We start from the raw sequence: 24,177 nt of genomic DNA, 5'->3' as shown, positions 1-24,177 counted from the left end.
TCTCATCCTCATTCTGCACAACTCAGGGCTCAAATTGGTTTTATTGGAAGAGACTTTAGACTGGCAAAGACTCTGTGGACAAAGGGAGGGATTCAGACAAGCTGGAAAATTGTTTTCTCAAGGGAAATATGTTTAAATGCTAAGTAAAAGCCCTAATGGCGCACCTGGGTGTCCAACGAACTCAAAAAGAGTCTGGAGGCTTTGCTAAAAATAAGTGACAAAGATTTATTCAAGGGTCTTAGGGTTTATAAATAGGTTAACACAATTAGGCAATATCCAGAGTGTTCTGAAGAAGAAAGAAAAGCTGAGATCTTACAGTAAAAAGTATATTCTTGAGAAGAATCAGTTTTGCATTCTTAGCCTCTGGATTGATCTAGGATGCTAATCCTGGAAATGACCAGTGGTCTGGATGATAGATGTCAGGTAGTCCGGTATCTGAAGGTTCTTTCCTTAGTCCTTCAGAGGGTAATCAGAACATTATCTGGAGGTCTGATGCGTATGCAGGCATTGACACAGGACTGAGAAGTTCAAAAGTTTAAGTTAAAACAAGGATAGAATCGTTTCTTCATACCGAAACCTACTTGATTATAGTAATTTAGCAGCTTGGCTATAGTGAGTCCATTTAATTTCTTCACTCTATTCCTCATGTGTATTGGGTCTGGAGAGATGGGGGAATGCCTGGAGCTTGGAAGTCTGGACTGGGTGGGAGGGTTTGGGTAGGGAGCCGCCCACAGGAGCTCCCTGCTAAAAGCTGGATTGTGGGGGTCGCTCAGATTGAAAGTCTAGTCAAACCAGGCTAACAAGTGTGAGTCAGTGCTGCTTCAGGGGCCCTCCGCCCCTTGGGGGTGGATCATTTATGGGGAGCTGAGTAGAGCAGGGCAGGAGAAACTGGGCCAGACTGCTCTTTTAGCCCGAAGGGCCTCGAGGACTCTCCGAGTCTCTGGAGACAAGGGCACTACACGCACTTCAGAATGAAGAGTTGTAAGAGGCTGATCTGAGGCAGGATGGCAGGGGTGGCGTGGGGTGGGGTGGGGTGGGGTCTGCTAGGACTGGGTCCAGCCCTCAGCAGGCGGACGACGAAGTGCGAAGGACTGCCTTTCCCCAGGCATTCCCCCAGCTCTTCTCTGCCGAAAGAGAACACCGGGTTCCGCTGCGGAGCGGGACCCTAGAATTGGGAAGTTCAGCGAATCCAGGCGGTGAAATCGGAATCCTGGGTATAGCGAGGCCTGGAGAGGCTTTCTCTCTATTCCCAGGATCTCTTTGCTGCTTCTTTCTCTCCTCACCGGTCTAAATGGATCGCTCCGCTTATTTCCTCCCCCTGCTCCTAGAGCACAGTGGAAAGTTCCACTGCCCCTCCGGTCCCGGGCCTGCGTTGCTGGGGACGCTGGCACGGTTGCCAGGGAAAGCCCCGGACGTGACGGCTGAGCGCGACCCCAAGCAGCCGCCCCTCTCCTATCCGTCATTCCCCTGCGCTGTTCTCACCACTTTCCCCTCCCCCATGGGTTCCAGACTAAGGGAGAAGTGAACAGCAGGCGGAGTGAGGCTTCGGCGCCAGGCCAGGTGGGAGTTTGCACTCTCCAGGAGACCTGCGCTGCAGCTCAGGGGTCTTTCTTGCAAAACCTTGGGTTGTGCATAGCTAGGATCATGCTTTAGAGAAGATCCTGGGCCTAGGGGTCCTGGCTGAGTTGGGGGCGGGGCTTCGGGTGCACGTTGGTGCGTCTACCCGGTAGGGGGTGTGTTTGCTGGAGAGAGGACTGGAGTAAGTTAAAAGTTGGCTAGCTCCTGACAAGGACCTGGTGTGGGCACGGGTGTGGGAGGCTTGATTGCCCCTTGTCTGTTCCGAGAGGAGGGGACGTTGTCATCTCTCTCACAGGCCCTCATCGCTTCTTCTCAGGCGAGAGCATGCTAGGGCTCCGGGGGCCACGGCTCCCCTCGGCGGGGATCCTGCTCTTGCTGCCCTTCCTACTGCTGCCGTCGCATGCAGCCCCCGCGCCCCATCGCGCTTCCTACAAGCCGGTCATCGTGGTGCACGGGCTCTTTGACAGCTCATACAGCTTCCGCCACCTGCTGGAATACATCAACGAGGTCTGGCAGCAGGCACTTGGTTGTGGGGAGCTGGAGGCGTCAACAGTGGCTGGGGAGGGAGAATGCGGAACTGAAAGTCGCCCCTCTGGGCCGATTCCTTCCTTTGGAGCTGGTGCTGGCGTGGGGAGAGTTGGGTGAGGGACGAGATCCCTGGTTCTAGCAGGGCACAATAAGCAAGTGGGTGCTGATCGGGGGTGGTGTGAAGGGGCTTCATAGTCCATCTCTGGTTGCAGCATTGTCCCCTTCCTACAGACACACCCTGGGACTGTGGTGACAGTGCTCGATCTCTTCGATGGGAGAGAGAGCTTGAGGCCACTGTGGGAACAGGTGCAAGGGTTCCGAGAGGCTGTGGCCCCCATCATGGCAAAGGCCCCTCAAGGAGTGCATCTCATCTGCTACTCACAGGGTAGGTGCCTCTCCCCCAAACTCCTAAGCACTCTCTGAAGCTTGATTCTTATCTGAGGGACACTTCCTAGTGCCCCCTTTTCTGAACCACATTGCTGCAGCCAGGGCCCTAGTGCCTGAGCCCACCTTTTCTGACTCCCCACAGCACCAGAGTCTCATCTCAGTGTGTGTCCTGAATGGGAGGGAGGCTCGCAGCATCACTGCCCCCCTTCTTTCCCCAATACCCGTGTTTCTTGGACCTAAGGGATAGTGGGGCAATAAAAAGCACCCTAGAGTTAGAGTCAGAAGACCCAGAATCTAATTCTGGCTCTGTCACTTACATGATGTGGGACTTTTTGCCACAGGTTGTGCCTTCATTCTCTGGGCCTCGGTCTTCTTTTTGTACGTTGTAATGTTTCGTCTACAGGGGGTCTGGTGTGCCGGGCACTGCTCTCTGTGATGGATGAGCACAATGTAGATTCTTTCATCTCTCTCTCCTCTCCACAGATGGGACAGTATGGAGGTAAGTGGGTCCTGTGGGTTCCATAGGGGCCCCGAGCTTTGAAGGCACAAAGGTTTGGGGCCACTTGGCATTGCTGTTCTCTTGCCAGACACTGACTACTTGAAGTGGCTGTTCCCTACCTCCATGAGGTCTAACCTCTACCGGATCTGCTATAGCCCCTGGGGCCAGGAATTCTCCATATGTAACTACTGGCATGGTGAGTAGGGGATGCTAAATTCGGTCTTCATGGAGAGGGTACCCTGGAGAGTAAGGCCTGCTGCTCCCCCCTCTACCATAAGAAACATCAATAATAATAATGATAACTTATATTTACTCTGTAAACAGGCACTGTTCAAAATGCTTTATGAGTATCACCTATTGTTTCAGAAAATAATTTGGTTCAGAGGTTGGCAAACTTTTTCACTGAAGGGCCAGATAGTAAATATTTTTAGTTTTGCAGGCCATGTAGACTCTGTCAACTACTCAATTCTGGCATACTAGTGTGAAAGCAGCCTACACCATATGAAATGAATGAGTATCTGTGTTCCAATAAAACTTTATTTACAGAAACAAGCAGGGGGCTAGATTTGGCCAATGGGTCATAGTATACAAATACTATGTAGTTTTTGCCTAACCCTGACTTTGGTTGTTGCTTAACCTTCCTGTGGCTCAGTTTTCCTCATCTGTAAAATAATATAGCATTTACCTTATAGGGTGGTTGTGAGGATTAAAGAAATTAATGAATGTAATGTACTTTGAACGGTACCTGGCTCATAGTAGGTGCTAGATAAAGGTCATTGCTATCAGGTTTACAATTATTATTGTTGCTACATTATATTACTATTCACTTTGTCTATGAGTGGTCTTTCAGCTCAGGTCTTACCTCTCCCTGTTTTTCTATCTTTCTAAATGTTGTTTGTATCCAGACCCCCACCACGATGACTTGTACCTCAATGCCAGCAGCTTCCTGGCCCTGATCAATGGTGAAAGAGATCATCCCAATGCCACTGGTGAGACCCCAGGCTCCTTTTTGTGTCCCATTTTCTGCTTTTCTAACCCGCTGTGTTCCCCTCTCCAAATTGGCCTGACCCCTGTGACTGACTCAGGCTTTCTTCTACCCAACCTGCAGCATGGCGGAAGAACTTTCTTCGCGTGGGCTACCTTGTGCTGATTGGGGGCCCTGATGATGGTGTTATTACCCCCTGGCAGTCCAGGTAATAAGGGACTGTGTGGCTTGAAGATTGGCTAAGAATAGCCCCTAACCCCCACCAGTCTTCACCTTGTGCCTAAAACTGTTCTCACTGTACAGCTAATGTCCTCCACCCTCCATTTATCCTGCCATCCAAAACCAAAACCTAGGAGTCATCCCCCAGCCCCTTGTATCTAGCCAGTTACTAAGTCCTGCTGACTCTACTTCCTCTCCATCCCTACCACCCCTGTTTTGTAAAAACTTTTAACTTTGAATTAATTATGGCTTTAAAGGAAATTGAAGATGGTTTAGATAGGTTCTGTCTATCTCTCATCCAGTTTCCCCAGTGGTTGCATCCCATGTAACTATAAGCATAATATCAGGAAACTGACATTGGTATAATATGTGTAGATAGTTCCATGTCATTTTATCACATTTCTACCACCTCTTTTACTTACCTGGACTACTGTAATAGACTCCATACTCATTCCTTCCATCCCATTCCTCAGGAAAATCCATGGCTCCATGGCACTACATGTATGTCTCTGTTACAGATCATCATGAGTGATCTGAAATGTTACCTGATCTACTTTAGTCGCTCAAATACTCATTGAGCACTATGTGCCATGGCACTGTTCTAGGCCCTGGGAATGCAGCTGTAAGTGAAAGAGAAGTCCCTGCTGTTACGTAGCTTACATTCTAGTAGGGGAGACAGATAATAAATGTAAATATATATGTCAGGTGGTAATAAAATAAGGCAGGGGAAGGGATTAGAGCAGCAGTCCCCAAACTTTTCCATACCAGGGATTGGTGCTCCTATGAGAATCTTTTCTTTTTTTTTTTTAAATTAATTAATTAATTAATTTTTTAGGTGAGGCAACCCTTGGTTGACCTCACAGATTGCAAGGACCTTGTCAGCTTATAATCTCTTATTTTTTTTTATGCCTACAGCACCTGGCCTTCCTAGGTAGTCTCCCATCCAAGCACTACCCAGGCCCCACCCTGCTTAGCTTCCAAGATCAGACGGGATTGGGTTTGCTCAGGGTAGCATGGCCATAAACTCCTATGAGAATCTAATGCCTGACAATCTGAGGTGGAGCTGAGGCCATGATGTTAGCTCTTGGGAGCAGCTGCAAATACGGATGAAGCTTCACTCGTTAGCCCGCCACTCACCTCCTGCTGTGTGGTCCGGTTCCTAACAAGCCGCGGACCAGTATCAGTCCATGGCCCGGGGATTGGGGACCCCTGGATTAGAAGATGACTGGAGCCTATTTTAGTTAGTGGCCAGAGAACTTCTCCTGGAAGATATGCCATTTGAGCAGAGACTGAAGGAAATGAAGGAGTTGTGCAACAATCTGGGGGAAGAACAACCAAGGGAGAAGTAGCTCCTGCATAGGCCCTGTGGCAGAGTGAGGAACAAGGAGGCCAGTGTGGCTAGAGTGCAAGGAGCTGGGAAGAGGAGGTTGAAAGGGAAATGGAGCCAGTTATGTAGAGCCTTTGTAGGCAAAGTTAGGCCCTTGATTTCTTTTTTTTTTTCTCTAAAATATACAGAACATAAAACGTACCATTTTAAAATGTATAGTTCAGTGGCATCAAGTACATTATTGTGTAACATCTGCACCATCCATCTCCAGAACTTTTGTTTTCTTCTCAAACTGAAATACCATACCCATTAAACCCTAACTCCTCATCCCTGCCTCCCCCCAGCCCTCGGCAACCACAACCTTTGACTTTTTATCCTGAGTGAAATGGGAAGGCATTGGAGGGTTTTGAGTGAAGGAGTAACATCCATTATAATAACAGTAAGAGATGAGATTTGTTTATATTTCATTTCAGATCTACAACAACCCTATGAAGGTAGTAATAGCTGTTATATAGCACCTTTTATGTCCCAAGACACTTTTCAAATAAAGCTCATTTAATCCTCACAACCCTATGAGTGATTACTATTATCCTCATTTACATATTAGGAAACTTGGATTCAAAGAGATTAATTTGCCTACGCTCATAGTAAGTGGTGAAGTCAGACTATCTGTCTTAACCACAGTGTTTTATTTCCTCTCTACAAAGGAGGTATTTCTTATATAGGACAAAGGGGATACATAACAAGCTCAGCTGCACACATTGTGTGTATGGCAGAGCTGGAGTTCAAATGTAGGTTTGTGTGTCCCTAATGCTCTTTATGAAATCTAGCCCCTCAACATGGCCTCCAGGTCTCCAACCCAACTCCCTCATGTACCCAGCTGTGCCTCGCCTCTGTGCCTTTGCTCTTGCCATTCCCTTTGCCTAGGACAGGCTTTCCTAGTTCAGGGTCATTGCTGGGAAACCTAAAACTAGTGCAGTGGCTTCCCATCTTTGCTTCTGTAGCCCATTGGACTTAATGTTATTGGCATCTGTTCAAGTTATTCATGGGCCGTGTCCACTCAGTGTCTATGTCAAATATCCTTAACTAAGAAAAATTTAAGACCTTTTTATTTTGAAATAACTTCATATTTAAGAAGTTACCAAAGTAGTACAAAGCAGTCTTGTACACTCTTCACCTAGATTTCCCAAATGTTAACATTTTACCATGTTTACGTCAGCATCATCTCTGTGTGTGTCTGTGTGTGTGTGTGCCATTTGAGAGTGGGTTGTAGACATAATGTCTCTTTACCCCTAAAACTTTAGTATGTCTGTGTTTTTCCTATGTACAGGACACTGTTTTACATATCCACAATACAATTATCAAAATCAGGAAATTAACATTGATATGGTACTCTATAGACCTTATTCAAATTTTTCTAATTGTCTTTTTAGAAAAACAAAATTCAGTGCAAGATCATCCATTCCAGGGTCCTGCGTTGCATCTAGCTGTCATGTCTCTTTAGTCTCTTAATCTGGGAATACATCCTCAGTCTTTGTCTGTGGCATATTTTTGAAACTATAGGCCAGCTATTTTCTCATGATTAGATTCAGATTAGGCATTTTTGACAGGAATTTGGCAGAAGTGATGCTGTATCCTCAGGGCATCACCTCATGAGGTACATGATGTCCAGTTAAATATTTTGAGTGTCCTCCCTGCTGCCTGTCTTCCCAACAGGCTTTGAGTTCCTAAAGGGCCCTAGCCCACCTTGGTTTTCTCTCCAGCTATCCTGATAACCCTCCGCCCCTCCCCCCTCCCCCAATCTCTTTGTAGCTTCTTCGGTTTCTATGATGCAAATGAGACGGTCTTGGAGATGGAGGAGCAATTGGTGAGTCTCTGGGATTCACTGCCCCTGCCCCCCCCCGCCACGCCCCTGCCCTGCCCTCTTCTTGTCTTCATGCCCCGTCCCACCTCAACCTGTAGCCCTCCCTGCCACTGACCCATAAGCTGAAGGGTTCACCCTGTGGGCAGGGAGCCTGGGATACCAGCAAGAACTCACTTTATCTCTCCCTTTGTCTTTCTTCCGTTCCCCTTCACTTGCCTTGAAGGTTTATCTGCGGGATTCTTTTGGGTTGAAGACTCTCTTGGCCCGGGGGGCCATAGTGAGGTGTCCAATGGCTGGGATTGCCCACACAGCCTGGCACTCCAACCGCACCCTTTATGAAACCTGCATTGAACCTTGGCTCTCCTGAGGATGTCCCCAGGGATCCCCCAGGAACAACCTGGCTCAGAGACCAAGTGGTGGCCTTGGAAAGCAGATGTCAGGCTCTGCTGTGCCTATGAACGCGTCATTGCTCCCACACTGCCCTCACCAACCAGGGCTCCCAGGACCCCCTTCTTCTGCTCCTCGAATGACAAATCCTGGTCCTCCTCACCTCATGTCTTCATCTGGGGGTTGCTCCATGCTCTCCCATCCTCCCAAGGTTGAGGTTGGGAAGTGAGAAACCAGGTTTTTAACTTGTGGCTGCTTTTGCTGCTGCTTCTCCATCTCTGGCTATATAGGAGGAGAACCCAGCCCCTGCCTAACACAGGGGTCTCCTTTCAGGCCACTCAGGACATTTTTAGCTTCTATTCTTGCCACGTTCCCTTTTCCTCTGAACTCCCCTGTCATCTGCCCTCCCAACTCCCAAGAAAGACTACCCATGAGAGTGGGGTTCTGAGGCTCCCCTATGGGGACACTTCCATTCTTAAAGTGTCAGTGTTGGGGAATATCTGTGGCCTGCAAGGCCCATCTCAGGTTTGGGGATCCCCCAGTCCCTATGTTCAGTGTTGGGGTACCCCTAGGAGCCTAGTTTGAGGCCCTAACCCCTTTTAGCTACCCTAGAATGGGTGTTACCCCTATATTTATGGAAATAAAATTCCATTTCCTCAGTGTAGCTTGGCTCATTTCCAGATGAAGGGGATTCATTTTCAAAGAGGGTGGGGATGGAGAGCCCAAGGCCCGGATGCCAGGTCTGGGGTGGGACCCCCCCCTTGGTGTTTCCGCTCTCTCAATGCCCATTTTGTGTGGGTTCCTGATTCTCTGTGGGTTCTTTCCTGTTAAGGACAATTCTCTTCCTGTCCCAGCCTAGGATTGGGGGGGCTGAGCCCATGGCTTCAGTGGTTTTTGCCCCAGCCTCATGGATGGAATGTGTCTGCCACCCCCAGGCTAGACAATGGGGCTAAGGGTCAGGGTGGGCATTTTGTTGAGCCCCTTTTTGACCTTCATAGGCCAGAGCTGGGTGAGGGGCTGAACAATGAGCCTCCTCTTCGTTGAAAGAACGAATTTTGGTAGAGACAATAGGGCCCTGTCTGCTCTGACATGGAGTGGTGGTGGCTGACTCAATTCTGCCCCACCAGGCCCTAAGAAATGTCACCGAGAAATGGGATCAGTTTTCTCCTTAGTGCCCTGGGCTGCCCCCTGCCCTCTGTGATGACCTGCCCTTCTTTCTTTCCCCAATTGATCTTGCCATTTCTCCCATGACCTGAGCCCACTTTGTTCTCTCCCAGCTCTGTCTCTCTCCCTGCCCCACAATTCTCCCCGAGTCTGTGTTAAGTTGAAGGAAGGAGGCATGGGCCAAGGGTACTGGTGTTATAGAGCCAGTCTGCTCATTTGGGGGAGGGTGTCCAGAAATAAGGGGCCTCAGAAGGTTGGGAAGATACTTATAGGGGGCCCTTTGCCAGTGGGACTTGAACCCTACTGAGCTGACCAAGCTGGAGCTATAGAGGAGGCTTGTGGGAGGGGGCAGGAATGGGAGGACTCTGTCTAGCCCAGCCCCTCCTATCCTTTGGAGCTGCCCAGCCTGCCCACCAGTCCGAGTTGCTGCTGCTGAGGCTGGTAGGCTTGAAGTCTCGGGGCAAGAGGAAAAGGCAGGTGGGGAGAGAATGTCAATGGGGAAAGAGAAGGGGTCATTCCGAGCCACAGAGTGAGTGTTGAGTTGGGGGGTGTTGTCTGAGCGAGGGGTCTGTGTGATTAGAGTGGGTGTGTGAGGGGAGTAGAAATGTGTTTAAGGTGTGGAGTTTCCAGGTGTGGGTTTATGTGCAAGGAAGGAAAGGATGTAGGGCGAATACTTGAGGTTTTGAAGGTAGGAAGATTAAGGTAGAAGAGGGCATGTTAGAGATAGGAAGGTCATGAGGGAAGGGTTAACTGTGTGTGTGTAGAGGGGAGGTGGAAGGAGTATGATGCTGCATGGACCATGATGTGCGAAAGGGGTAGTGTTAGTTAAATGTACATGCAAGTGTTGACAATCCTGGTGACTAGTGCAAGTGCGTACAAATGAATATCCTGTCACCCTTAGAGGGCACCAGCGGACTGCTCTTCGAGGGGCTGGAGCTGGAAAAGTTAATAGGAGAGGGGAAGAGCCTTCATTAATCTCTTCTTGCCTGCAGCTGGCAGTCTGGTGTCGAGAATCATGGGGTCCAGGGCTGAGCTGTGCACTCTCTTAGGTGGACTCTCATTTCTTCTCCAACTGATGTCAAGCGAAGGGTCCAAGGGTGGATCCCTCAAAGAGAGGTGACAATAGAGTGGGTGGGGCCAGGGTGAGGTCTTCAGGAAACCTGCTGGGGGTGGGGCTTCACAGGTGGCAGAACAAGTTTAGAATGGGGGTAAGGCTGTCACCTGGAGGAAGGGCGGAGTCTCAGTGTAGAGGGACCTGGGACCTGGGACTTTCCAGGGTCTGGCCCACTCAATGTCTCCCACCTTCTTCTGCTTGAGTGCAGCCAGAGGGTCTGCTCCAAGCAGACGCTGATGGTCCCACTCCGTTACAACGAGTCCTACAGCCAACCGGTGTATAAGCCCTATCTGACACTGTGCGCTGGAAGGCGCGTCTGTAGCACCTACAGGTGAGAGATGGGGAACCTGGATTTTGGGTGTTTCAAGAGGAACCCCAAGAACCCCAACCAGGACCCATATACCAGGGTCCAGAGCCGGGCGCTGTGTTCCAGGACCACTTACCGCGTGGCGTGGCGGGAGGTAAGGAGGGAGGTGCGGCAGACCCACGCCCTGTGCTGCCAGGGCTGGAAAAAGCAGCATCCAGGGGCGCTCACTTGTGATGAAGGTGAGGCTGGCTATTCCTGGGCCTAGGGGGAGGAGCGCCCCGCGGGGCTTGGGAGCTGGAGGCGCCGCGTTCCAAACGACCCTTCCTGCGCCTGCAGCCATCTGCGCCAAGCCCTGCATGAACGGAGGCGTCTGCATTCGCCCGGACCAGTGCGAGTGCACCCCGGGCTGGGGTGGGAAGCACTGTCACGTGGGTGAGTTGGCTGGCCCTCCCCCAGCGGTGGCACGGCCCTCCCCGCTCACCAGGTCGCCCGCCCCCGTCCCACCCCTTCAGCCCTCTCCTCTTTCCGGTAACTAGACGTGGATGAATGTAGGACTGGCGTCACCCTCTGCTCGCACCATTGCCTCAACACGGCAGGCAGCTTCACTTGTGGCTGCCCCCACGACCTGGTGCTGGGCACGGACGGGCGCACCTGCGCAGAGGGGTCCTCGAAGCCCCCAACCAGTGCCAACATCCTTAGCGTGGCAGGTGATAGGAGGGGGTGTGGGCCGCAGGGAGGGCCAGGCCGGCGGCTGGGCCTGGGCAGTGGTCACGTTCTCCTTTGTTCCAGTTAGGGAAGTGGAACAGGATGAGTGCGCCCTGAGGCGGGAGGTTGGTGAGCTGCGTGGGCGCCTGGAGAGGCTGGAGCAGGTAAGCTGGGGTGTCTGGGGCAAAGCCGGCTGGGCAGGGCACGCCCCATCCTCAACACCCTGAGGCGTCTTTTCCTTTGTAGTGGACTGGGCAGGCCGGGGCCTGGGTCCGAGCGGTGCTGCCCATGCCACCTGAAGAGCTGCAGCCCGAACAAGTGGCAGAGCTGTGGGGCCGAGGTGACAGGATAGAGTCTCTCAGCAACCAGGTGCTGCTGCTGGAGGAGAGGCTAGGCACCTGTGAGTCCTCATGCTCCTCTCACCTGGGATCCCCATCCCCAAGTGCCCCAGCTCTTCCCAATTGTTTCTCTTTTCCAAAAACCCTTCCCCAACACTCACTCTCCCCATATTGTCCCCAGATAGCCACACTTCATCACCCCTTATGGCACCGTCCCCAACTCGGTGGTTTCACTTATTGTTGGCCGAGAGTGTCAGTCTTCCCAGTACTCAAACCAACTCTAGGCTGGAGGCAGTCGACAGCCAACATGTCTGCCTGTCTCCTTGTCATTAACCAGGCTCCTGTGAGGACAATAGCCAGGGCCCAGGCCTCAATGGGCGGAGATGAGAAACCTCTGCAGAGATCCTGCCGCCTAATTTATACAGAAACCACTAATCCTTTGGGATTCACCAGCTGGGGAGTTGCAGATAAGGTTATCTGCCACTAAGGAGGAATGACCATGGAAACTTCAGAGAGCTGAATAGAGGAGGAGGGCAGGGTGCGTCTCGGCCAGCCTCTGTGTCTTCTAGCAGGGCAGATAGCCTGGGGGTGGGAACCGCTTCTTCAACTCCTTAACAAATGCAGACGGAAAGTGTCCAGATCTCTCTCTCAATCTTTATTCTCAGTTCCTTGCTGTTATCCAGTAATTAATAAAAACCAACCACACAAAACTGAGTCCCACCCTCTCCTTTTGCTCCCAGCCCACCTCCCCATTGTGGGCACAGGTATGGGACAGGAGGCAGGGAGTAACTAATGCCACAGGGAGGAAATGAAAACTGGCTGGGGGGGGGGGCGGTCAAAAGAAAGAGAAATAAATTAAAAGCCCTCCCATCCCCTCCAGCCAGGGTTCAGTTTCTTTTTCCCAAGAACCCAGGGAGCAGAGAGTGCAGCACCTAATGTCTGCCTCTTCCCCGCGCCTGGTCAGAATGGTGCTGCAGGAGGATGGGTGGAGCAAGGGTCACAGAAGAACTGTACCATGGGAACAGGGGAAGCAGAAATGTGAAGGCCAAACTGGCATCCAGAAATATGCTCAGTCCTGGGCATGGGCAGGGATGCGACCTCTAGTGAGAAGAGTCCAGCCTCCACTGATAGGAGGTTCCACGGGAGGGAGAGTGAACGTGCTGAGGAAGGTTCCCAGGAGGAGACTGGGAGGAGTGTCCCAGGCATCAGCTTCCAGCCACAGCATGAGTCCTCCCCACAAACTGATGAGTCCACTGAATCCATTGACCTGGGGGTGGGCGTGGGGAATTGTTCCACAGAATGGATGAGTCCACTGGCCAATGTGGGGTGGAGAGGGAGAGAAGACCACAAAGGAAGAAGGTCCACTGGGGACAGGATGGAGTGCTCCCACCCTTGTGTAGGTTGAGCCACTGGAGATGAGGGGGAGGCAACTGTCCCATAAACACGATGGCACAGGAGGTGGGTGGGGTCAGAGTGGAGACTGCACCAAGGCAAGAGAGTCCATGGGGGGAGCTGGGAAGGGACAGGGACATTCACTTCAGAAGTTGAAGATTCCAAAGAGGAGACCTAGTGAGGAGAGGGGAAATGAGGAAGAGGGCTGGGCCCCGCTTCAGGACCTACTGGGCTGATAGGTGTGTGGAGGAGGTGGGGGTAGATGGGAGGGGAGTTCAGAGCCGGGCATCGCCCACTCCTCCAGGCTTCTTCAGATAGTCACCACCACCCCTGCCATCAGTGGAGATTTCCCGGAAAATGGTGAGCATGGAGTGCCGGACTGTGTCGGCCAGAGCTGGGACGTCATCTGGTGTCAGCCCTTCTGTGGGCACTGGGGGCAGCACCCGAACCTGACATCGCCCTGGGAGGGGGGTGAGCACCATCAGAGCCTGTCTACCCAGGCCCTTGCCCACAGGTTGGGCCCAGTTTCTGAGCTTTCCTGCTATTCCCCCTCAACCTCTCAGTTCTCTTCCCCCGACTCTGCCTGCCAGTTGCCACCAGTTGTTTGAGGCCCTCCTGCACAAAGCTTTCCTCAAACCCCGGTTCAGACACAGCACCCTTCCATCCCCCATTGTCTAGGTTTAGTGTTTACTGCTGAGTGTTACAGGTTTGCACACAAAGGCCTTATCTTTCTTGCTAGACAGTAATGGCCTCTCTTTGAGGGACCAACTGTTACCTATCTAGCAGGGTGTGGTGGGTGCTTAATAAATACTTATTGGCTGATGTGGGGCCGTACTAGGGGATCCTGTGGACACCTCACAGTTCTCACTGACTGCTCCTGCTTTATGGCGACATCCCTCTAGCTTTTCCCATGGCCCTTCTGGCCACCCCTATCCCAGAGCCACTCAGAGCCCTCACCGGAAGTGAAGCGGCGCTCCTTTTTGCAGTAGAAATCTTGATAGGAGGACATGACTATGGGGACAATGGGAACCTGGGGAAGGAGGAAAGATAATCAGTCCACACAGCTCTGATTCTGAGGCCCCTACGACAAGCCTCTGCCAGAAATGAAAGGATGGTGGGGCGCTGGGGGCACAGCAACAGAAGGGGAGGAAGAAATCACCTGGGCCTGTACCGCAAGGTGGAAGGCGCCACGTTTGAAGGGCAGCATGGAGCCATTGTGGTTTCTTGTGCCCTCAGGAAAAACCCAGACACGCACCTGAGAAAGAAAGAGGGTCAAGGAAGACACACATATAAAGGGGTCGCAAAATGGTTATGATGCTGTAATTAGATTCTGAGGCCCCTTGGCCCTATGTATCAGTTCATTTACAACTAGGCTACTCCATAACCCCCAAACACCCACATCCCCAGGGTGACTCACATCTTGGGTGAGCAGGGTCTGGGCGACCTCAGACATGACACTGATAGCATCCCCAGTACGCTTCCGGTCAATGAAGATGACTCCAGCCAGCCAGCAGGCCAGCCCAGCAGAGCCAGCCCATAGTAGCTCACGCTTGGCGATGGGCACACAGCGGCCTGGCAGTACCTCCATCATACCTGGGACAGAGGTGGGGATGGGGTGAGGATCAGGATGGAGGCACAGTGTCACAAGAGGCAGCTCACCTCACCCAGGTCATCACCCTCACTACCAAGGGCCTGGATGTAAAGGGAGAGGGAGACTGGAAGGCAGGGGCGGGATGGCCCAAGCGGAGGGAAGGGTGACTAAAAATCTACTACCCTGCTTATGAGGGCAGTTCTACCCCAGGGAAAGAAGGCAACATCCCAGATGACGGGGAGCTGAGGACCTCTAAGGGAGGAGATCCTGAGGAAGGTACCAGGAGGAAGGGCATGGCTAGAAGAGGTGTGTCCTATGAGGGGTCTCACCAAGCAGGTCCAGGGAGCTCTGGTGGTTGGAGACGACGACATAGGGCTGTGAGGGAGGGAAGTGGTGAGCCCCTCGCACCTCCACTCGGATCCCATATAGGTATTTGATGTGGAGCAGCATCAAACGCAAGATCCTATGGGGTCACAGCAAGGGGTTCCAGCAGGATCAACTGACATCCATGCCTCAGCTCCCCTAACCCTACTCTTTCTGGGCATCTACAGTCCTCTCCCCTTCCTTGTCCAGTTCCTCTGTCTCTCCTATACACGCTCCACCCTCCCCATCCACCGTTCACTTCTGACCCTTAGATTCCCTCATTACTCAACACCCCTTGGCTCTCACTTCATGTTCTCTACATTGCGTCCCCGCACAGCACACACAGGGATGGCGAGCACAGCCAGGAAGAGGATCCAGCCATTATAGAAGGCCATCTTGAAGAAGTACTTGGCACTGGGGCTGCAGAACCACAGGGTGGGCAGCACGAAGAGCAGCAGCAGGAAGAGCAGCAGCACCACCATCCATGCCCCTGGCCACAGCTCCATTCTGGTCACCTGCAAGGGATGGGGCGAGGGACAGTTGGCCTGATTGCTGGAGCGAGGTGGGGCAAGTAAGGCACAGAAGGCAGGAGACACAAGATGGGGCCAGAGTTCTCACCTAAACCTACCGAGGAAGCATCTTTAGGATGGGGGCAGTGGGGATGGGTGCTCAGGATTGGTTTCCCACCCCACTCTGAAGGCTCCACATATTCAGACAGACAAGAGACGAGACCTGTACTTCCACAAGTCGGATACATGATAATAAAAGGACAATAAAGATGAGAGCTAACACTGGTCAGGGTCTTATAATGGTCTACATCTGCGCTGTCTGCACCTACAACAGCCATCAGCCACATATGGCTACTGAGCACTTGAAATGTGGCCTAGTCCAAATTGAGATGTGCTGAAGTGTAAAATACACAACAGATCTCAAAGACTTTGACTGAAAAATACAATGTAAAATATTCCATTAATAATTATATTGATTAAATTCTAAAACTGCAATTTTTTGGGTTCAACAGAGTATATTATTAAAATTAATTTCACCTTGTTACTGTTTACCTTTTTCAGTGTAGCTACCAGAAAATTAAAAATTACATATGTGGCTTGCATTATATTTGTGTTGGAGAGGCCTTGTCTCTATATATCATATATTATGTTAAACCACAAAATTTACATTTTACAGGAAACAGGCACAGAGAGGTTAAATAACTTACCTGAGGTGATATGGCTACTGAGAAGCAAGTCCTAGCTTAAACCTAAGAAGCTTGTGTCCCTAACCATCGAGTCACACTGCCGCCTGTATGTATATACACAGGTGCATAGACAGCACACAGCAGATACAGTGTAAGTGATCAAACACCCACAGACATTCTCAAGGGCTGACTGGCAAGAATAAAGGCTCTGTCACGAATGCAAACACAGACACACGGTCATACAAAGATTGACTTGTTCGCACACACACACACAAATTTACAATCATACCCAGTGACAGATGAAGGATTGGAAACGCATACCTAGAAAAACCTCTCTCCACCCAGGCAGTGCCCTGCCCCCATTCCCAGATAAAGCCATGGACATACCAGGAGTAACTACATCCATCAATCCTGCCTCCACAAAAAGGCAAACAAATCCCACCACTTCCAACAACACTGGGGGCAGTTTGGTCAGGCAGGAACAGAGGGTAAGGCCTCACGAAGAGAAAAAAAGAGGGCAGAGAGTCAAAGGGACATCACACTACCTGCCTTGGGAAAGTTCAGGAGGAAGAGGCACAGGTACCTAGGACCTGCCTTCTAGGCTCTTCCTCCTTCCTCCACTTGCCTGCCCCATGGCTGGGGGCAGGGTCACAATTCACAAAATCTGTGTTTAGACAAATACTAGTCATTCCTATCAAGGCCAAAGGCACTCCCTTCCAACGACAGGACAGGCTGTGCTCAAAGGTAAGCCCATTGCCAAGAATGAAGGTAACAGGCAATACAGGAAACAGGAGCCTGCCAGCTCTAAAATGGTAGGCTTCTGAGCTGCTCCATCCCATTGCCCCTGCAAGTTCAGAACAGCGTTTCTCCCCTCAACTATTTGCAACAGACTCCTAACTCTTCCTCTCCAATCAGTCTTCCACAGACAACCACAGAGATTTTCTGTAACACAAATCTGGCATTTCCCTGTCTTGCCTAAAGGCTTTTCTTGACAAGTTGATTTCTGCTTACATCTTTGGCCACATGCCCACAAATGCGTTTTTACCCCACTGATTTACTTTAGTTCCTCAGACATACCATAATCTTTCATGCTCGCGTGTCATGAACGTGCTGTTTCTTTTGGCTGGAAAGCCCTTCCACTTCTTTTCATTTGCCTCACTCAGCTCAGTGGCACATTTTGGAGGTGTTCCTGAACCCCTCCAGACCTGAGTTTCCATTACATTTTTATCTTGATCACTGGTTCTCAAAGTGTGAAAATGCAACTTCTTGGACTGTACCTCAGAAATTCTGGGTGTTCGGTCCATCAATCTGTATTTTAACACTGTTCTTGACACCACACTGTGTATAACTGCCCACTGGCATTTCTGTTTCCCTTCCTAGTCTGTACTTAGCTTGAGGACAGGGACTCTGTCTTATCTGCAATGCCCAGGACAGAAGGAGGCAGAGAAAGCACTCATAAACATTTGCTGTACAGATCATAAGGCTGTATACATACCCACACAGAGATGAGAGTTCAGAACATGAATAAAATAGCTACCCTCTTGAGGACTATTATGAAAAGTCACTCAGAAGCAGTGAACATACCAAGACTAATAGTAACCTACTCTGAATACACACATTCGATACATGGCCATATAATGAAGGCAGATTAAGAAGGCACATACCACTGTACACACAGGAGAAACATACAGAATGGGGATTAACATGCCACAAGAGGATGATGCTGTTGTCATCAAATACATGCCAACAGTGCAGAGTTGGGGATAATGTGCACGGCAAAACTGACCCTGTGGAATGCACTGAACTCCATGGGACACAGACTGCACACAGCCACTAGAGAAAGAATGTGCAGGAAGAGACAAACAGGCCAGAGATGTGAGCAAGGTAAAGCATATGGGGATGTTCTTTGGGGAGGCCCAGTTACCCATCTCTAATGAGTAAAATTAAGTGACCCTCTCTGGAATAGAAAGATCCAAGGATTTATAAACACAATGGAGCACCAAATAGGTAATGAGCACACAGCTCCCAAAATATACTTCCAGTAAAATAAATAGTATGTGTAACCATAAGCACACATGCTTTGGACAAGTCACATCAGCATATGATGCAAAGGGCACACATATGTGCAGTGTGAACCCTGACTGGGAAAAAGCAAAGAGGCCAATCCAATCAGAAAATGGGCATGTGCTAGTCAGTTAAGCCATGGAAGCCCACACACGAAGACTACTGCATATAGCGGGACCATGGACATAACATGTGAGCTCAAACAATATAAGGTATAATGTTTATGCACTAAATGTGCAAAAACATAATGTGTAAGAAGTAAAACCAATAATAGATGTAATATGTATATGAAACACACACTTGAAAGTGTCAAGACTAGACCTGAGACATGGACATAAGATATGAGAATGGGTAATTGTGATAAAAAATAACAATAACGCACCATTTCTGCACAACCCATAGACAGCATAGGACAACCTAGCTGCACACAAGCCATTGAATATGTCAAAGGTACACAGACTCAATGTAGAAAACATAGCCCCCCACAAGGCACTTGTGTGTCAGTAAGGGTCCAGCGGTGTGGAAGGCCACTGAAAAACAAGAGGCCCTGTACCTAGATGGAAACAGACCTGTCTGAGAGCATTCCTAGGAAGCAAATTATGTTGGGAGAAGAAGAGCAATAAACTGCCTTCTCCATGCCACAATCCCCCAGGAGTCATGTGAGGCCAAAGGGCAAGAAAAGGAATTGAGGAAGGTGCAAGAATTCCCTTTCCAGGATTCCCTGTCCACACCCCCATCCTGAATTTACGGGGTCTCCACCATTCCTCCCTCATGCCCCGTCTCCTTTCCCCAGCAACCCTCTCCCCAGTCAGGTCTCATTCTTTTCGCAGCAATCCTTTTCCCGTCTGCCCTCCCAGACCCAATCTCTCCCCCACCCTCTCCTCCATGTCCCTTTCAGCACCCCCTCCCACCTCCTCCCATCCCTTTCCTGCCCCCACCTCAGTGGGGTGGGGAGCCTGGGGGGCTGGCCCCCTCCCCAGCCAGGCTGCTGCAGCGGTGGTGGCGGGTGGCTGTGTCTCTGCCTCGGTCGGGGTGTCGGTGTCACGGGGGCGACAGGATTTGGGGGTGTCCTAGCCCCGGCCGATGGAGGGGAGGTGGGAGTGGGAGGCTGGGCCCATAGCGGTAGGAATGGTGGGGGGTTGTCCTCCTAGCTCCCACCCTCCCTTCCTGCAGACTCTCTAAGGGCTGGGGCTGCTGCTGCCGCTTACCCCCCCTCCCCAACGCCTGCTGGTTTCCGGGGCTGGTCAGGAAGTAGGAGGCGGTGACGGGCGGCCTATTTTGCCAATCGCCTCCCAGGCATCCAGGCATCTCCTCCCCACATCTGCCGGTCTCCTCTTGCTAGCTCCGCTCCTGGAGAGCTCGGCTGTGCTCTGCCTGTCCTTCTCTGTCTCCAGCTGCACGAAATTTCCTTTCAGCACACACGACTTGTATGTCCCTTCGTGCTGTATTCCTTCCTTGGCCCATTCCTCCTTCTCAGTCTCCATCACCACTCTTATTGTCACTTTTTTTCGATTTCTTCCTTTCCCCTTAACTCCCGTATCTGCTTTCGTCCAACTCTTCTCCAAGACTCCCTTTCCAGTTCCCCGATTCCAAATACTTATCGAGCACCTACGATGTGCCAAACACTGAATTCTTCACTTCTCTTTATCCCTCCAGGTCTCCATCTTACCTCCTCACTTCACCCTCCAGCTCTCTAGTCTGGTCTCTTTGCACTTTGTCCCCATCACTGTCTCCCAGCAGTCCAACTCCCTCCTCCACACCACCCCCTCTTCAAAGAGAAAGGATACTCTCAGGCCCTCTCTTTGCCCCTGTCTTTCCATACTCTAGCCTCAGTACCTTTTCTACTTTCTGTTAGTCTCTTTACTCACCTAAGCTGAGACCACCCCTCTCCCCAACATAGAATCTGGGTGCATATATTCTTACAATGGAAACTGGGCATTAGGGTTGCTTTCTTGGGAAAAAAAAAAGTGAGGAAGAATGCTGATTCTTCTGGGATAAACATGCCTCCTTAATTTCGTAGCCATGTATCTAGCCCCCCCTGCAGCCCTCGTTCTCCATACTCCCATTAGTCCTTTACCAGGATCATTCCATCACTCCTTCCTTGTTCACCTCTCAGTAGCTTTTTCTAAACCTCCACAGAACTCCTGAACCCTCACCTCCCCTGCCCTGGCAACTTCCAACTTCTCACCTTTCCTCACTTGAATCACGTGGGACCTTTGATCTGGTTGCTGGTGAACTGCCCTCAGGCGCTGCCTGCCCCGTCCCCGGCCCCCAGACACCTTTGCCCTGCCTGAGTTTACAGGCCCTGAGGAAGAAGATGTAAAGAACACTGGTAGTGGGAGGGCTGTTACCTAGTTCTGTTCCTTGGGCCACACTGACTGTAGAACAAAGGCACAAACTCTGAAGCAGCTTGCCTAAATCCCGGGGTCCAACCCAGGATGAAGACCCCAGTTCTCCTGGGAACTTTACAAAGAAGGGGCGGGCCTAATCCCATTCCGCCCCGGGTAGCCTTAAAAGGGGGCGGGGCTTGTCCCTCTACACCCACTCACAAAGGGGTAGAGCTAGGCCTTTTCTGCTGTTAAGGTTTAAAACGGAGTCGAGGTTAACTCTGTTCTACTGTGTCACTTTAAAAAGTGGGTGTGCCTTTAGTTCAGCTCTGCTCTGTAAATCACCTAGAGAGGGGCGGGCTGAGTCGTCCAGCCGAGGAATGTGAGTTAACACCAGGTCGATGCACACAGCATCCAAACCTCGGGCTAATCCCAGTTCTGTTCCTTTCTTTCCTAAGAGGTAGGGGCGGACCCAAGTTCTGCTCTCTACACCGCCAAAGGAGGCCGGAGCCATTTTGAACCCTGCGACCCTAGTATTTGCCCTCTTTTCTGAGCTCTTCGCCGTCTTTTCCGATCTCGGCCAATCAGGGCGAAATAAATGGCCCAATCAGCCGAGAGAGAGACAAGAGAAAGAGAGAAAGAGAGAAAGAGAGAGAGAGAGAGAGAGAGAGAGAGAGAGAGAGAAAACCACAGCGAGAGGACCCGGATGAGGCTGAGCCGAGTCCTTTGAACCCCCAAACCCAGCCAGTTGTAAAGCAGTCACCATGGAGACAAGTTAGAGGTGAAGGGGTGAGACCAGAGAAGGCTCAACACTCATAGGATTGGCTCAGTCCTTCCCGCCGCCTGTTGCGCACGCGCATTTTACCTAACCACCATTTTCCGTCGAGTTCTAGCCAATCAATTGCTTTGGAGCCATACGCTCCAAAGTCCAATAGGAATCCGGACATTCTGTGAAAGAGGACGTGAAGGAGAGAGAGGGGCTTATAGCGGGCGAGGTCTATGTAGTCCAGAACCAATGGCTTCTAGCCTTTGGTTATGACTGGCAAGTACCCAAGATGAACAAAGCTTCCCCTGGCCCGGCAACGGGACGTATGACGTTATCAATCCCTTGACAGTGCATACCGACTGCGACTGTATCAGCCAATAGTTATTGTGCAAGGGCAGGACCGAGCAAACTTCTCTTCATCCCTGCTCTCTGAACCAATCCTTTCTTTTGAATCCTGCGTGATTGGCAGGTACTCAGACCAATAGTGATTAAAACAGCTTAAGGCCTCCCCAGCTATCGTGAGCAGGAGGCGGTTTCTCGTTTGTTGGGGCTTGAGTGTGTCTTCTCGGGGACTAAGGGTACTTGGGGGCGAAACAGAACTGGCCATGGCAGCAGCGGAGGAGGAGGACGGGGGCCCCGAAGGGCCAAACCGCGAGCGGGGCGGGGCGGGCGCGACCTTCGAATGTAATATATGTCTGGAGACTGCTCGGGAAGCTGTGGTCAGTGTGTGTGGCCACCTGTTCTGGTGAGAGTCGGGAAGGGGGCAAAAAGGAATGGGGCTCACCTTCATACGGGGAAGGCTGGGGGCAAGGGGACCGTACAATCATACGGATAATCAGAGGGCACAACCCCATAGGTGAGTCTCGAGGAAGAGATATAACGTCTTTTCGGGTATGAGCGGGTGGGAGGGTCAAGTCTGTACAGACGCGACCCATGGAAAGGAGAGGCATAGGAACTAGGAGCTGGGGCATATGGTGTGTTAAGAGGAAGTGGAGCGGAAGGGTGGGCACCGCACATCTGTACAGGTGAAACCCGAGCCACCTTACCCCAGAGGAGTGAGGGATCTTAGCTGTACAGGTGGAAACGGATTAGACTCAAAGGATAGGGGAGGAACGCGTCAGTTGAGTGGGGGAAGACCTAGAGAATGTGGGGGTCACATTCAGATGAGGCGTGGAAGGGGGTGGTATGCCGTGGGACAAGGGCACTGTGGAGAGGCAGTCTTGAGAGGTTAAAAGATTGTGAAAATAGGAACTTTATTGGGCCTGGAAGAAAGTAAAAGGAGCAGTAGGGGAAGGTGCTATTTAGGGGATTTGGTTTGGGAGTAATAAGGGCAAGGATGGGGCTTGGGCTGTAAGAGGAGATCTGGAAAGGAGTGGTTGAAGAGAACTGGAAATTAAGTCGAAAGGCAGAGAAGGGAGGGGATGAGTGTGTGTGTGTCGAAATGAGAGGGTTGAGCATCTTGAGGATGAAGCTTTAGGTGTTGGAGGATGAGAGAAGCAGGAAGGCCAAGTTGGCTATAATGGTAGAGGTGGCAGAAAATATGAAAAGAAACAGCAGGTAAAACTTGGGAATTGGGGTGAGATGGAACTCTGTGAGGTGTGGTCTTTGTCTCCTTTCTGTAGCTAGTTTGACCTTTTTTTTTCCCCCCATCCAGTTGGCCCTGTCTTCATCAGGTGCGTACTCAGAGGATATGAAGAGGGAAATGGGGAGGTCTTAGGAGCTGGAAGACCCTGCTGTGTACTGGAAACCACTTCATTTTTCCCCCCAGTGGCTGGAGACACGGCCTGAGCGGCAAGAGTGCCCAGTATGTAAAGCTGGGATCAGCAGAGAAAAGGTTGTCCCCCTTTATGGGCGAGGGAGCCAGAAGTCCCAGGATCCCAGGTGAGAGAGAGGAGGGTGCTGAGGGAAAATGGAAGACTTTCTCCCAGGGAGTGGGGCATGGAATTGGAGAGAACATTTCCTATTGATGTTCCTCTCCTCTTCCTCAGATTGAAAACTCCACCCCGCCCCCAGGGCCAGCGACCAGCTCCAGAGAGCAGAGGGGTGAGTCTTGTCCGATTGTGTTTCTTCCTTGCTAAAGACTTGCCCAATCTCCCTCTGACTTTCTCTGCCTCCTTAGGGATTCCAGCCATTTGGTGATACTGGGGGTTTTCACTTCTCATTTGGTGTTGGTGCTTTTCCCTTTGGATTTTTCACCACTGTCTTCAATACCCATGAGCCATTCCACCGGGGTACAGGTAAGAGCCTTCCCTCAGCTCCTACCTGGGAGCCCCCTGAATCCCCCCAGGCCCCCTCCCGGCCCTGGATGCTTCTTCTGCAGCTTTCCTTTCTCCCACAGGTGTGGATCTGGGACAGGGTCACCCAGCCTCCAGCTGGCAGGACTCCCTCTTCCTGTTTCTCGCCATCTTCTTCTTTTTCTGGCTGCTCAGTATTTGAGCTGTGTCTTCTTTCTGCCCACCTCTAGCCAGAGAAGAATCAGTATTGAGGGTCCCTGCTGACCTTTCCTTACTCCCGGACCCTCCCCCGACCCCAGCCCCTCCATTTCTGCTGGCTAAGGCCAGCCATGGCCACTCTCCAGGAGGGTGTGGGGAGGAAGAGTGACATCTGTGCATAGGATGGGAGAAGCATCTGCCCTGAACTGCTCACTCAGTAGAATCATACCTCCCAGCTCTGGGAGAAGAGCATGGACTGAAGAGAATGTCTGTTTCTCCTCTCTCCTCATCCTTTGCTTTCCCCAGGTTTCTTGATTTGATGTTGAAAGGTGGGCAAGCCTCCTTCTGGCTCTCCCCGACTTTCCTCTCATTAACTTAATTTTTCTCTCCTCAGTTTCTAGTATAGGTTATGACTTTTAAGTGCTTCCTTCCCCTCACTACCTCCTTTGTTACAAATTCAATAAACAAGGTGAGATGTGTTGATGGGAGCTCTGCCCACCTTTGTCCTTCCCTCCTTCCTTCCTTCCATCTTCTTCCCACCTTGAGTAGATTTTTGATGTGGTGTGGGGAAGCATGGGGGTGAGCCCTTTCCTTCAAGTGTCTCAGGGTTGCAGGGGTGAGGGCATCTCACACACACACACACAC

The 24,177-nt window shown here is 51.1% G+C and overlaps 4 protein-coding genes and 1 pseudogene across 11 annotated transcripts; 3 read left to right on the top strand and 2 right to left on the bottom strand.

The window, feature by feature from the left end:
• The first annotated feature begins 1,386 nt into the window (after positions 1-1,386).
• PPT2 (palmitoyl-protein thioesterase 2) lies at positions 1,387-8,433 on the top strand. Of its 3 annotated transcripts, none has more exons than XM_015589073.2 (9): positions 1,387-1,560; positions 1,874-2,085; positions 2,338-2,491; positions 2,897-2,992; positions 3,081-3,188; positions 3,898-3,981; positions 4,101-4,185; positions 7,336-7,390; positions 7,611-8,433. In XM_015589073.2, the coding sequence occupies exons 2-9, from the start codon at positions 1,903-1,905 to the stop codon at positions 7,752-7,754; spliced, it is 909 nt and encodes a 302-aa protein (XP_015444559.1). In that variant the 5' UTR covers positions 1,387-1,560; positions 1,874-1,902; the 3' UTR covers positions 7,755-8,433. The 3 variants fall into 3 exon arrangements, with proteins under 3 accessions (XP_015444559.1, XP_006904682.1, XP_024901576.1); XM_006904620.3 differs by having other exon boundaries at positions 1,390-1,560; positions 1,895-2,085; XM_025045808.1 differs by lacking the exon at positions 1,387-1,560 and adding an exon at positions 1,726-1,759 and having other exon boundaries at positions 1,895-2,085.
• On the bottom strand, positions 5,103-5,221 carry LOC112479019 (annotated as a pseudogene).
• A 122-nt stretch (positions 8,434-8,555) lies between the features above and the next one.
• EGFL8 (EGF like domain multiple 8) lies at positions 8,556-12,237 on the top strand. 3 transcript variants are annotated; one of them, XM_006904618.3, is made up of 8 exons: positions 8,556-10,054; positions 10,261-10,383; positions 10,486-10,598; positions 10,696-10,791; positions 10,896-11,066; positions 11,149-11,228; positions 11,311-11,464; positions 11,740-12,237. In XM_006904618.3, the coding sequence occupies exons 1-8, from the start codon at positions 9,954-9,956 to the stop codon at positions 11,787-11,789; spliced, it is 888 nt and encodes a 295-aa protein (XP_006904680.1). In that variant the 5' UTR covers positions 8,556-9,953; the 3' UTR covers positions 11,790-12,237. The 3 variants fall into 3 exon arrangements, with proteins under 3 accessions (XP_006904680.1, XP_024901564.1, XP_015444540.1); XM_025045796.1 differs by lacking the exon at positions 11,311-11,464; XM_015589054.2 differs by having other exon boundaries at positions 11,311-12,237.
• On the bottom strand, positions 12,037-20,485 carry AGPAT1 (1-acylglycerol-3-phosphate O-acyltransferase 1). Of its 3 annotated transcripts, none has more exons than XM_015589074.2 (7): positions 18,946-19,255; positions 15,055-15,263; positions 14,715-14,848; positions 14,212-14,387; positions 13,954-14,049; positions 13,752-13,824; positions 12,037-13,254 (listed from the first exon to the last, which is right to left on the bottom strand). In XM_015589074.2, the coding sequence occupies exons 2-7, from the start codon at positions 15,252-15,254 to the stop codon at positions 13,070-13,072; spliced, it is 864 nt and encodes a 287-aa protein (XP_015444560.1). In that variant the 5' UTR covers positions 15,255-15,263; positions 18,946-19,255; the 3' UTR covers positions 12,037-13,069. The 3 variants fall into 3 exon arrangements, with proteins under 3 accessions (XP_015444560.1, XP_006904681.1, XP_015444564.1); XM_006904619.3 differs by lacking the exon at positions 18,946-19,255 and adding an exon at positions 20,359-20,485 and having other exon boundaries at positions 12,043-13,254; XM_015589078.2 differs by having other exon boundaries at positions 12,043-12,968; positions 18,946-19,250.
• Positions 20,486-21,585: 1,100 nt separating this feature from the next.
• On the top strand, positions 21,586-24,020 carry RNF5 (ring finger protein 5). 2 transcript variants are annotated; one of them, XM_006904617.3, is made up of 6 exons: positions 21,586-21,845; positions 22,755-22,773; positions 22,869-22,981; positions 23,089-23,143; positions 23,220-23,337; positions 23,439-24,020. In XM_006904617.3, the coding sequence occupies exons 1-6, from the start codon at positions 21,706-21,708 to the stop codon at positions 23,534-23,536; spliced, it is 543 nt and encodes a 180-aa protein (XP_006904679.1). In that variant the 5' UTR covers positions 21,586-21,705; the 3' UTR covers positions 23,537-24,020. The 2 variants fall into 2 exon arrangements, with proteins under 2 accessions (XP_006904679.1, XP_015444192.1); XM_015588706.2 differs by lacking the exon at positions 22,755-22,773 and having other exon boundaries at positions 21,708-21,845.
• Positions 24,021-24,177: the final 157 nt, after the last annotated feature.

Source organism: Pteropus alecto, unplaced genomic scaffold (genome assembly GCF_000325575.1).
Source record: "Pteropus alecto unplaced genomic scaffold, ASM32557v1 scaffold400, whole genome shotgun sequence".
NCBI classification, from domain to species: Eukaryota; Metazoa; Chordata; class Mammalia; order Chiroptera; family Pteropodidae; genus Pteropus; species Pteropus alecto.
The sequence above is the reverse complement of the archived record's forward strand: the minus strand, read 5'-3'. Positions and strand labels throughout refer to the sequence as shown.

What these genes read in the sequence shown, in the direction of transcription:
- PPT2 (XM_015589073.2), top strand. Translation starts at nt 1,903, where the DNA reads ATGCTAGGGCTCCGGGGGCCACGGCTCCCCTCGGCGGGGATCCTGCTC. An exon ending in TGCTGGAATACATCAACGAG is followed by an intron (nt 2,086 to 2,337) that starts GTCTGGCAGCAG and finishes CCCTTCCTACAG; the next exon opens with ACACACCCTGGGACTGTGGT. An exon ending in ATTACCCCCTGGCAGTCCAG is followed by an intron (nt 4,186 to 7,335) that starts GTAATAAGGGAC and finishes ATCTCTTTGTAG; the next exon opens with CTTCTTCGGTTTCTATGATG.
- RNF5 (XM_006904617.3), top strand. Translation starts at nt 21,706, where the DNA reads ATGGCAGCAGCGGAGGAGGAGGACGGGGGCCCCGAAGGGCCAAACCGC. An exon ending in CAGCTCCAGAGAGCAGAGGG is followed by an intron (nt 23,144 to 23,219) that starts GTGAGTCTTGTC and finishes CTGCCTCCTTAG; the next exon opens with GGATTCCAGCCATTTGGTGA. An exon ending in GCCATTCCACCGGGGTACAG is followed by an intron (nt 23,338 to 23,438) that starts GTAAGAGCCTTC and finishes TTTCTCCCACAG; the next exon opens with GTGTGGATCTGGGACAGGGT.
- AGPAT1 (XM_006904619.3), bottom strand. Translation starts at nt 15,254, where the DNA reads ATGGAGCTGTGGCCAGGGGCATGGATGGTGGTGCTGCTGCTCTTCCTG. An exon ending in CGCAATGTAGAGAACATGAA is followed by an intron (nt 14,849 to 15,054) that starts GTGAGAGCCAAG and finishes GTGACCCCATAG; the next exon opens with GATCTTGCGTTTGATGCTGC. An exon ending in GAGCTCCCTGGACCTGCTTG is followed by an intron (nt 14,388 to 14,714) that starts GTGAGACCCCTC and finishes CCTCTGTCCCAG; the next exon opens with GTATGATGGAGGTACTGCCA.
- EGFL8 (XM_015589054.2), top strand. Translation starts at nt 9,954, where the DNA reads ATGGGGTCCAGGGCTGAGCTGTGCACTCTCTTAGGTGGACTCTCATTT. An exon ending in GGCGCTCACTTGTGATGAAG is followed by an intron (nt 10,599 to 10,695) that starts GTGAGGCTGGCT and finishes CTGCGCCTGCAG; the next exon opens with CCATCTGCGCCAAGCCCTGC. An exon ending in GCCTGGAGAGGCTGGAGCAG is followed by an intron (nt 11,229 to 11,310) that starts GTAAGCTGGGGT and finishes TTTCCTTTGTAG; the next exon opens with TGGACTGGGCAGGCCGGGGC.